The 12,441-nt window shown below is 43.5% G+C and overlaps 1 protein-coding gene across 1 annotated transcript in view; it reads left to right on the top strand.

Annotated features, from left to right (window-relative positions):
• Positions 1 to 1,314: 1,314 nt before the first annotated feature.
• LOC308310604 (troponin I, slow skeletal muscle-like) overlaps positions 1,315 to 12,441 on the top strand; it is a gene marked incomplete at its 5' end in the record, with an annotated part of 35,124 nt that continues 23,997 nt past the window's right edge. The window contains one exon of the mRNA XM_080756988.1: positions 1,315 to 1,336. Within this exon, the coding sequence (XP_080613114.1) occupies positions 1,315 to 1,336 (22 nt within the window). The remainder of the gene's footprint in view (positions 1,337 to 12,441) is intronic.

Genomic DNA, 12,441 nt, shown 5'->3' with positions numbered 1-12,441 from the left:
CTTTACAATAAAACCTAAAAAAACAACATCACACTATTTTATTTAAAAACATACAACATACACAGTGCCACTTTAGATATAAAAAACAACTCATGCTGTGCTTGGAAATGTCAAAGATAAAACTTGAGGCGTGATTTAAACACCTGAAGGGTGGGGGCTTGTCTTATGTGCAGCAGAGGCAGCTCATTCCAGAGCTTGAGAGCTGCCACTGCAAAAGCCTGGTTCCCTCTGAGCTTCAGCCTGGTTTATTATATTTATACACGAAATGAACAGGAGATTTTGAGTGAATGTTTACTGTGGATTTTCGGCCTGTGTAGTGTGTAGTGTGTAGTGTGTAGTGCTGTTGCTCAGGCTCGGAGAGGGATCGTTTGGAGATCTTACGTCTAACGACTGAAAATACCAATTTGCTGCACCACAGTCAAAGTGAAGTTCAGTATTTACTGCTAAATTGCCCTGGCTGGACCCAAGAGAAATATTTGGATTCATAGGTTTTCCTTTCTAAATCTGATGGGAGAAAGTTGGTGGAAGACATATTCATATTTGTTATGTAAAAGTACCTATACATTTAAGTCTTTTCATTAAGGCAAAGAAACAGTATTATCATCAAATTAAGCAAAAGTAAAACTACTCATTATGCCGAATTGCCCCATTTCAGAATCGTATCATTTTATTTGATTATATATTGATTGATCAACCACTTGAGCACTGTTTTTTTTACTTCTACTATCTGAACATAGCAGACTACAAACTCACAATATACAGTATGTAGGGATTGTAATCAAGTAAATTTGAACTACTCAAGTAAAGTAGAAGCACTTTGTAATTGTAATTAAATACAGTACTTGAGTAAATGCTCTTGGTAGCTTTCCGCATTTGTCGCACGGTACCGCATGTCACTTTCACTTACCACGACAAGACCGTTCAATTAAGTCAATAATATCAGACTGTCGGAACAATTACCCGGTTTGTTCTTCACATTATTGTCGAACGCACCCTTAATCCATTTATATCTTTGGCCATTAATTTCTCGCAAACAACAATAAGCTCATTCAGGCATCAATGTGTGTGCTTCCGTTCCGGGACCCAAATGTTTGCAAAGCTACTTACCAAACACTTCAGGGAACGCCGATCCCTCCGTGTTTGTATAGTAAAAGACGAGGGTGTAGGGCAGAAATAAGATTTGAATAAGCATTGAATCTGTGGAAAGATGATCCAGGGAACTGTGCTGATTCTACATGCAATTTCAGGACACTGTCTCCTTGCTATGATGGGACACTGTGATTATCACTTTTACAAATGTGTCATCAAACAAGGATGGAGCGCTCGGGTGACGCAAGTACTGTACCTGCCCACCACCACCACCGGAGCCTAGGGCTCTATTTCCCTCCATGCTAAACCCCTTATCCCTTTCTATTTTGATTTTTTTTTTTTAATAGTTAAAATAGCCAATATACAAGCTCACAACGTGTCAATGTAGATTGGCTATTTTAACTATTCAAAATGATTTTCAAAATAGTAAAAAAGGCAAAGTAGTTACGGATAAGGGGTTTAGCATGGGGCGGAAATAGAGCCGTGTGAATCTGGGAATTGAAGGTCACACAGAAGAACTAAATGAACTGCAGATGGCGCTATTTCCCCTCCTGCTGCCTGCAAAAGCATTTACATTCCATTCAAATGAATGAGGTTTTGGCCAGACTTTCCACTTCATTTCCACTTGATTTTGACTTAAATCTTTATCCCGCGATTTTGTAACCTAATTTTTCACCCGGTGCCAATGCCTAAGCTAAGCTGTCATCCGGTGCTACTACTCTCCCTCTGCCAACCTGGGGAGAGCCCTGAACTGAGCTCATGAGTGAGTAGGTGCTTCTTATCACCTGACCAGGGGAGGCAGTATCTAGACCAGGATTACCTACCCTGGGGGACACGGGGAGAACATGCAAAGTCCACAGATGTAGAAAGCCCCCCCCCCCCCGGGGGGAAGAATCAATTAAATGTCATAGCGACAAGACGGGGTCCCCAGACTTTACTCATCGGATGCACTGTGTGCTACTGTATTGACAGGACTTACCACAACTTGTTGTCACTGTAATTCTTCAAACTTGGCACGGGACATAAACACTGTCTCTCCCAAAGACGGTGCGCACAGCCGCGAGATGCCTGTTTTGTTCATTAGCTCGCAATGTTTTGACAGCCTGCGGTGACAAATTGCTGGAAAAGGCTGACTCATGCAGATGTGGTGCTGTATACCTGCCTAATTACTTGAGACAAGAGACTGTTCAAATGCACCCACAATTGTGTCATTGAGCTATCAAGTTCACTCGTGCTGCAATGGATAAACAAAAAATAATTATGTATTTGCACACGCACACAAAATGGCACTGCTGTGCTAAAACCTCTGGTGAAGCAGAGATGAAAGTCAATGCAGGGCGCATGTATGTTGTTGTTGTTTTTTTCACTGAATGATATCTACTAAATATACCGACCTATATGGATAAGCTGTTGGATGGATAGATGGTTCATGTATGAATAAATGTGAATGTATTTTCACCTATAAATGCCCAGAATAGGCACACTATCGTGTTCCCTTAAAGGGACACTTCACCCTTTTTGCAAAAAAAATATATGTTAATGACGTTTAGGAGCTTTAGAACACTTTCCTGGGGGTCTTTATGTGTTTAATATAATATGTGGTTTTAGATATTTTAGATTGTAGCAGTGAGCCTGTTGTCTCTGATGTCATGGACACTGGGCTCACTTCCTTCCCGGACTACATGTTGTCTCAGTAAGACAGCTCTCCCCCCTATCCACAAGGAGGAGCAGTGCACCAAAGAATTATGGGAATTGTAGTCCAGGAAGGTAGTGAGACCAGTGTCCATGACATCAGAGACAACAGGCTCACTGCTACAATCTAAAATATCTAAAACCACATATTACACACATAGGAAAGTGATCTAAAGCTTCTAAACGTCATTAACATATATTTTTTTTGCAAAAAGGGTGAAGTGTCCCTTTAAAGAAAAACTCGGTCAAAAGTTATTCACTGTCGCTAACATAGGCCAACGTGGCACCATGGACACAGTATATTGTTCTGCTCATAGCCAATAATATGCCAAATAGCTGGAGGCCAATTATGTCTGTTTGCAATGACTAATACGCGTTGCAACATCACCCATCTGCAGAATGCACCACAGTATGGGCTATTTTTACTCTAATGGCACCTAAAGGATGTATCGTACTGTATATTACCGGTATGTCCATAAGTGTTACTCTTCAGGAAATGAATAATAGATCAAAACGTTGCTTTCAATTGATCCACATCTAGTAATGCTCTTTATTTTGTCAAAAGGTTTATTAAACCCACAATACAAAACACAATACGAGCTCAGAACGTTTCGCATCGCTCGTATAGCCATTTTTGTTATTATTTTTTCTTTGACACTTGTACAACAAAGTAAGGCATCAATTTCCTAAAATGAAATAAACCAAAAGAAACAACTATGATATTATTACTTCCACCCGGCAGGTTTCTGTAGATCCGACTCCATCACCCCCCGCCCACATCCACCCACATCCCGAATCTTCTATCATCTATACACGCTCCTTCGATGCTGCATGAGGAAATACACTAAGGAAAGAGTGGCTAGTGGTTAAAGCGTGCGTGCATCCATGCGTGCGTGCGTGCGTGCAGGGGCTATTAAGCACGGCAAGTAGGCCCTATATACTTCTAAGCTGCAGCTTTCAAAGTGGCTGTGTAGTGTGGAGCACAGATTCTCTACAAGGTTGAACATAATAAATGTTGAGAGAGAACAGACCGGGTCCGTGATAGTCTTCCCAGACTTTATTCTCTGCCATAACAGCCGGGGGGGGGTGTGAGGGGATAAAGGACTTGTTTAATAGGCTGTTCTGTCAGAAATGAGCCATTGAAGCAGGACATGCAAAAGGTTCCTTGACACTGGATAAAAAAAAAAGTCTTCAGATAGCTCTGGATCTGGAGCTTCACAAACTTTTCAGCACGAGATCCAAAAGATACACATTTGAAAATTGATGTCAAACGTAGAAAAAACTTAAAAAAAAAAAAAAAAAACATGAATTTATCACTTGAGCGGTGGGCCAGTCTTTTAAAGATTTTGTAAATAGATCAGTTCAAAATGCTGGATTCTGGGATTTGAACACTTTCAACATGGTGTCCCTATTTGTCCATATCATTTTCATTCTATATTAAGATTGGCTATAGAGTTATTATAGGGGCATTGTGGCACAGTCGGTAGTGCTGTCGCTTCACAGCTAGAAGGTACTGGGTTCGATTCCCGCTGGGGGCGCTGTGGGTGCTGGGGTGGCGTGTTCCTTCCTCTGCGTCATCAGGGGTATAGGTACCCTCACAAAAAAACATGCCGTCATAGGCGGCGGGTGCGTTTTACCTTTGGGTAGGCTATAGAATTGCGTTGGGGGGGGGGACTCTCGCGGCCGAGCGAAGCGAGTCCGCCGCCGCGGATTTATTTATTTATTTATTTCCCAGATGGTCTAAAAATGAGTTATTTAGCATACTTTTACCAATGAATTAGCCTATACACAGACAACGACTTTTGGACGTCTTTTTCTCAAGTCTCGAGTCAGTCAGTGTAGATTATCCGGCGGTGTTGCTGCCCCTCCGGGAGTCGCGGCTCATGGCTCTTCACAGACGGCACAGAGACAGCAGTCACTCCGCTGAACGTGTCAGTGTTGCTGCAGTGGTGTGAACTGTGAACCGTGCGGGCACTGAGTTCTGACAGCCGACTCACAGCTTCTTCTTCTGAATTAGGCTACTTTATCTTTGCCTTGAAAAATACATTTTGCGTTTTGCTGTTTCCCAAAACAGACCAGCGCGCGCTACTCTTTGCTACAAAGCGACTGGAAGGACGAGGTTTACAGACACCAATAGTAGTCATTCAATCATATGCTGATTAGGCCAGTTGCCGATCAGCGATCACCAGGGGGCAGCGACAACACACACACACACACACACACACACACACACACACACACAATAGCCTTCTATAATGCTGCGCACATATATTATATATATTTAAAAAAATACCCAGCATAATTTTTGGGAAGGCTATGCCTTCCCTAGCCTTATGCACCCGCCGCCTATGCATGCCGTAATCCTGGTCTCTAAACTACGGTACCTCCACTTGGTCAGCCGGGTCTGAAAGAATGGGTTGCAAAATCGTGGGATATCTTTTTTTTTTATTTTTTATTTTTAGATTGGCTATAGAGTTATAGGACCGGCATGGTAGACCTCTGAAATCACACTCATAATTATAAGCAGTTGTTGTCAGTGGCGGAACAACTCGGTACCGGGCCAGGGAGATGATGACCACATGATCAGCCCCCCCCCCCTGACCCAACCGCCGTAGAGTTTCCACCATAATGCTTAACATAATTCCAAAGTGTGTACATTGTCGTGTCTTGTGTGTTGGTGTGTTGTACTTTACTCATTTATTTGAGAGGAACAGCATATTAATGAACAATGCAGAGGTTTCAGAGGAGTCGCCCCAAAAAGACAAAAGTGAAATAATTATATAACTGCAGGTAGTTCTTCTGCCCAAACAATTGGTTGAAAATGGCTATCCAGCCGTCCTGAAATGAGCATGACGGGCGGCACACCTAGCCGTTAATTGATAGATTTGAGAACGGATTAATCGCATTAGAAATAATATCATCAGTTGTGCTGATTAGTGATTAGACAGAGTTTTGTCAGAGCAAACAGCATTTATTGGCTTAGGAACGGAAGAAAAAAGGGCAGGTATATATACTCTCCTGTATTTTAACACCAGTTATTATGGTGGTACTTGGAAGGAGAGCCACATATTGTGGTGGCACTTCAGTATAAAAAGGTTGGGACACAATGCAATAGAGCACCGAAGTCTAGATGTCAATATCGGTAGAGGGCGCAAATCCACAGGTTCATGTGCTTTTTATTTGCATTGTAATCCCCATAGGGGGATTTTAGACCGCCTCATATAAGAACTGTGTCATCACGGCCGTTACACTCATATGGATAGTAAGAATCAACTGACTGAGAGAAAACGCCATTGTTACTGCTGCTGAATTAGTTACATTTTCACTAGAAACGGACTGTGTCATATTTGAGTGTCTGACTGTCGCAAACGATACAGAGACGCCTCTCCCTGACAATAACAGCAGAGACGGCTTGTTTATTTTTGGACCACAATGCTTAAATGAAACGATTTTAAGACGACCCCATGTTTTTCCCCCATAGAGAAATTACACTTCCGTGAACCATGCAGAACCAGGGGACGAGCGAGTGACGTCACTTCCGTGAACCAGGCAGAACCAGTAAGTACAACAAAAAAAACAAGTACAAGAAAGTTTAATTAACATAAATTAAACTTTAATTAGACTCCTCTGTTTTAAGAACAGATTAAAATATTGCAGCATTTAAATAATGCTAATGCAATGCTAATTGCGAGTGGTTGCAGGATTGATGTGTATGTGTGTGTGTGTGCGTAAGTCCATCCGTGCACGCGCAAAACCAGCTAATTATGTCAAAGTCCCCCCCTGGCTCGACGCTGGACTGTGTGCTCTCAGATTGATAAGCCTCGCCGCCGCTGGTGGCTGTTCCTCGCTGTGTGGTGCCTCTTCACAATGACTGTTTCTCTTTTCATTTCCTTTCTTTGTTTAATTTTCTTTTTTTTTCTCCCCAAGGTTATGTGTTAATTAGCTTGGACCTTCCAGTGGTGGAAAAAGTATATACTCAAGTAAAATTCTAGCCTATGTATACATATAAAGTACAACGTACATTTTCTGTGCATGAATGCATTGCTGCGTTGACACGTAGAACATGTACGTGCACAGTCACCAAAACTACAATTATAATCTGAAATCCACCCCCCCACAAAAGGGTATAGATTCCAAGTTCAAAATCCCAAGAGACCCTTCGTAGTAATATAGTGAAATATGCCTAATGCATATTATTTTTGCTGAAGAGAAATCAGCAACCGGTTACAGTATAGCCTAGGGAATGAAGTTGGTAGTATACAGTAGGCAACATGACCACTTTAAACCTATACCTGATATTTAAAAAAAAAAGTGAGATATTTGGAATATTTTTCTAAACATTCTATGGGATTGGGGCTCAACAACATGGTTTCAGATTGCAATCAATCAATGAACTTTATATGCATATAGACTGCAGGCGTCCAACAACCTAAGAAGTTCTCCAGCATGTGTATACTTAAAATAGCAGGGTGTTTTTTTCCAAACATTCAACGGTATACGATATAGTTGCATGCACAATTGTACATCCTCTCTTGCTCTCTCCCTTCCTCATTCACACATCAGGGTTCGTCTGGATGTATATTATAGCCAGGGATGTTCGCTCGCATGTATCTTGACAGGCCGGGGGTGCAGTCAGTGGGGGTGGCGGGTGGGGGGGGGGGGGGGGGTTCAGCGTGGGTCAAGGGGTCGTGACAGGCCTGCTACATCGCTGTCAGCGATCTGACTGCGTCAATCCCCTTGACGATGTTATCAGGGCTACCAGGGGCCAGTGGAAGACCCACCATGAGTCCACTCGTGTGTGGGCGTGCAGCCCGCGCATCCACCCTTCCTTCCGTGCTTGCGTGAGTGCAACTGATTGTTGGCACACTAACGGTTGGAGTGCTCCAATAATCATTCAATATTAAAATGCTGGGTGCGTGTGTGCTGATATTTTGGATGGATGACATGGTGATAATAAGGTCATGACATTCAATATAGTGCACGGTTCCACCACCACCACCGCACAAGCCTGTTTTTAGGCAGGCCCCGGTGCATTTCGGTGAACAGGACTGGTAGCGGGTAGAAGGAATGCACTTTGGAGCAGACTCGGACACGTATAGCCTTTGCTTTTGCAGGGCGCAAGTCAAAACGAAGCGTTTTGATGTATCTGTAATATCTTCATCAGGGCAGGCGTGACATGACACACACACACACACACACACACACACACACACACACACACACACACACACACACACACACACACCATTCTTAAGAATGCCCTGGTGGTACATTAGGTACGTACAAGGGAGAGGTTTCCACTGAACACCTTCTGCCAGGAAAGTAAACGTGCGGCCACGTTCTTCCTTGTGTCCGACTATCTTTCACTTTTTCACTTTTGCAACTTTGCCAAACGAACAGTCCGAAGTACAGTATATCGAAATGAAAACGGCAACATTGACTTTGTATCGTGTATCGTATCGTTTTGCAATGCAAATAATCGGTATTGAATCGTTTTGCCATGCAAATTATCGATTGTATCAATACTACATTTTTGTGCGTGCTATTTGTGTGCGTGGTAGCAATTTTTAGAAGAAAAAAGAAAAAGAGGGCTTTAAGTACTTAGTTTAAAATGATGTCAATGTATTTTAAATAGTTACTGTATCGATTTCAAATCATTGGATCGTATTGGATCGCCATAATTAACCAATATCGTCCATGTATCGTGTCGTCAACCATGTATCGTGATACGTATCGTATCTCTGTTAAAATGTATCGTTACACCCCTACTAAGAACCCTAACCGCGAACACGACGCGATGCATGTTGGACCAACGCATGCAGGAGCAACGGGTGCTTTGCACATGTCGGTCCTTTGATGTGTGGGATAAGCGTGCGCACCCCACAACGGCAATGCCTAACCCTAACCTGAACCCTAACCTTAACCTCACAAAAATGAACCCCTAAACGTAACCTTATACCCCTCACAAACTAAATGATATGCCTAACCTTAACCTCACGGTTAAAGGTGGAACAAGGATGCTGTTCCAACATTGTTTTGGATATTACTTGGATGAGAGACTAGCAAAAAAACGCCCTCAGGAGAATCTTCTCCCTCCTGCAGGTATGCTTCCCAACAACAAACTGAAAACCCCCCTGACAGGCTTGAGTGACAGATACGTGTGCGGAAGCAAGTGACTTGGCAGACACTCTGCCGAGTGACAGCGATGGGGAGTTCTACAACAATGCAATTAAAGTCTACATGATTGGGTGGGTGGTGTGTGGGGGGGTGAGGGGGCTGATTGTCTGTTAACCCATTCTGACCTGAGATCAGATTCATACGAGGTTTTTTCACTGGACATACACTGGTCTGATCAACCCATTCTGACCTGAGATCAGATTCTAAAAATGTCGATTTTTCAAAAATAGCAGACCTACAAGCTCGTAGCGCGCCACTCGGTGGCACGCTATGAGCTTGTAGATCTGCTATTTTCCAATAGCTAAAGCATAACATGATGCGAACACCAAAATGGGTTCCCGTTCAGAATGGGTTAAGCTGTCAAAGGACTGAAGGATTTATAACAGTGGTTCTCAAAGTAGGGTCTGGGGAATGCGCCATGGGTCCTTGAGGGGCTTCCAGGTGGACGCTGCTGCATGCAGCAAATATACTTTATTATATCCGTAAGCATTGTAAGTTGTAGTTTGTTCTTTATCATCAGGACGAGAATGAGTGAATGAATGTTTCGTCCCTGAGCTATTGAGCCCGGAAGAGCGGAATCTGTTGCGAATCTGTGAATCTCTTTCCATCTTTACTCAAGTTGAAAACGTTGGAAGACGGAAGCATTAAGCAAAAAGCAATAACGCCCGGCCACCGTTTATGAGAGTTACCTCTGCTTAGTTCACAACCCGGGCCCACCACCTTTATGCATATTGGGAAATGCATTAACCCATTCTGAACGGGAACCCATTTTGGTGTTAGCATCATGTTGTGCTTTAGCTATCGATAAACAGCAGATCTACAAGCTCATAGCGCGCCACCGAGTGGCGCGCTACGAGCTTGTAGGTCTGCTATTTTTGAAAAATCGAAGAGCGACTGACATTTTTAGAATCTGATCTCAGGTCAGAATGGGTTAATCAGACCAGTGTGTGTCCAGTGGAAACCTGGTATGAATCTGATCTCAGGTCAGAATGGGTTAATTCGGGCTGTGCACTCCGGCAACCCCCGGCTTTCATGACCATCTTTAACAACTGTCCGTGACATGTTTACAAGGGCTCTCATTTGGGAACAAGGCTGATGGCTCTTCCATCCTCTTAACCCAGTGATGCTCCACTGATGCTGCTGGGTGCAGGGCACCGAGCAAGAGGAACTCCTGCCCCCTTGTGGACGATGGCGGTACCGCACCCCAGGGCTGGTTCAACAGCACCGGTATTGATGTTCATATATATTATAATATATATATATACCAGTAAGACGCTTTAAGAGCGAGAAGCGACCGCAGGTTGCGGGGAAACAACATACTTTAAAAAAAATAGTCAATGTAAATCTGGCAATGTACACACACAGACAACAAGTTTCAGCTGTGCTGGACATCAATTGAGCTGATGTACCATAACTGAACTGGCTTAACACTAAGTGTGTGTGTGTGTGTGTGTGTGTGTGTGTGTGTGTGTGTGTGTGTGTGTGTGTGTGTGTGTGTGTGTGTGTGTGTGTGTGTGTGTGTGTGTGTGTGTGTGTGTGTGTGTGTGTGTGTGTGTGTGTGTGTGTGTGTGTGTGTGTGTGTGTGTGTGTGTGTGTGTGTGTGTGTGTGTGTGTGTGTGTGTGTGTGTGTGTGTGTGTGTGTGTGTGTGTGTGTGTGTGTGTGTGTGCGCGCGCGCGCGCGCGCGCGTGTGCGTGCGTGTGAGACCTGCAGTCGCAATGAACAACAACAACAACACGGGTGCTGTTGAACCGTGCAACCAAACATGGTGGCGAAACCCCCAGAGATTTCCCTATACATAACGTGTATGTAAATATCTCTATATTATGGAGATATTATTTCCCTGTTACTGTTTTCATGGTGATCACCATATAGGAAACCAAGTCTTATAATTATGCACATCTGATCAGCTCAGAGATCACCACGTAATCAGAGACGGGGGCATTTGTATACCTACTGTATAATGTGTTCATTTGAAATATCGATATTTCAAATGAACACACAGAGGAGACTGCAGTATATCCCCCCCAATGGTGCACTCTTGGAATCTTTTTTTTTTTTTTTTTTTTAATAAATTAAAACTACATATATTTGGTCTCACATATGAAGACATTTGTGTATGTAGTGTATCTACATGACCTTTGACACAGACCCGTTTCTGGGTTTGACACAAATCTTGACCTTCAGGTCTGCTCCCCAGAGCAAGCACTAGTGCAGGCATGGGCTCTATTAGCTCAGTAGTTAAAATGTCAGCACTTGTGCATGGAATGGGGCATGGGGCTGAGACTTCTAAAAAAGGACGAAAATACCAGAAGTATAGTTTCACAACGCGTTGTGATGCTTGTTGATATCGGCCAGGGACGTGCACACATAGACATCAAAGGGGGCTTCAGCCACTCCCCTTTTACCCGTCTGTAAAACAACTGCCCTTTCCAGACCACGAGCATTTATTTACTACGGTGAAAGAAATGCAAAATGCCAAACTCCTTTCCGTGCCATGCCGGAATAAGGCAGCATTCAGGAGAATTCCTTTTTTTCCCCGAAGTCTCCTGGACTTGAACACAGTATTTTTTGCGTTATGAACTAATTTGTTTAGAAATCCATGCCGTACACTAGCATCTCCACTATAACTAAAGAGTGCTGGGCTGCGCCCCGAACATAGCTGATCTTATACAAGCTCTCAACACGTCGCAGACTCGCAGCGCGCCGCGTTGTGAGCACGTAGATCTGCTATGTTCACTATCCCATTCTGACCTGAGATCAGATTCATATGAGGTTTCCACTGGACACACACTGGGTCTGATTAACTCATTCTGACCTGAGATCAGATTCTTAAAATGTCAGTCGTTCTTCGATTTTTCAAAAATAGCAGACCTACAAGCTCGTAGCGCGCCACTCGGTGGCGCGCTATGAGCTTGTAGATCTGCTATTTTTCAATAGCTAAAGCATAACATGATGCTAACACCAAAATGGGTTCCCGTTCAGAATGGGTTAAGGTATTTCAGCCCCTCTAACACTCTCCGCACATCTCTGAGATCGGCTATTTTCTGTGCGTGCACACTGTACTCAACTGATATAATCAAAACCTTACTGGAGATGCGGTGTTTATATACGGCATGGATTTATAGAGGGCAGCTGCTCTTTCAACATATAAATGCTGCATTCGAGTTCCTGCAGAGTTCAGAAGAAGAGGCAATTCTCGCCGATTGCATTCATTTCAACCATGTAAATGCACTTTTTACAGGTAAAAAGGGCACCTTTAAGAGGTATAAAGAGACCGGTGCTGAAGCCCCCTCTGACGTCAATGTGTGCCGGCCTGCATGTGTGCAGCTAGGAGACCCGAGTTGAGATCAGGGGTAACAGGAAATTGACATTAACCCCAGCTTTAACCCCTCGGCCACCGGTGTTTGCCTGACAAGCGCCTTAATTGTGTGGAATTGAGCTGCAGGGCTTAAAGGACTATTAATTACACTCTCACTCTCCTT

Source organism: Protomyctophum bolini (genome assembly GCF_963924005.1).
Source record: "Protomyctophum bolini genome assembly, chromosome: 23".
Lineage (NCBI taxonomy): Eukaryota > Metazoa > Chordata > Actinopteri > Myctophiformes > Myctophidae > Protomyctophum > Protomyctophum bolini.
The sequence above is the reverse complement of the archived record's forward strand: the minus strand, read 5'-3'. Positions and strand labels throughout refer to the sequence as shown.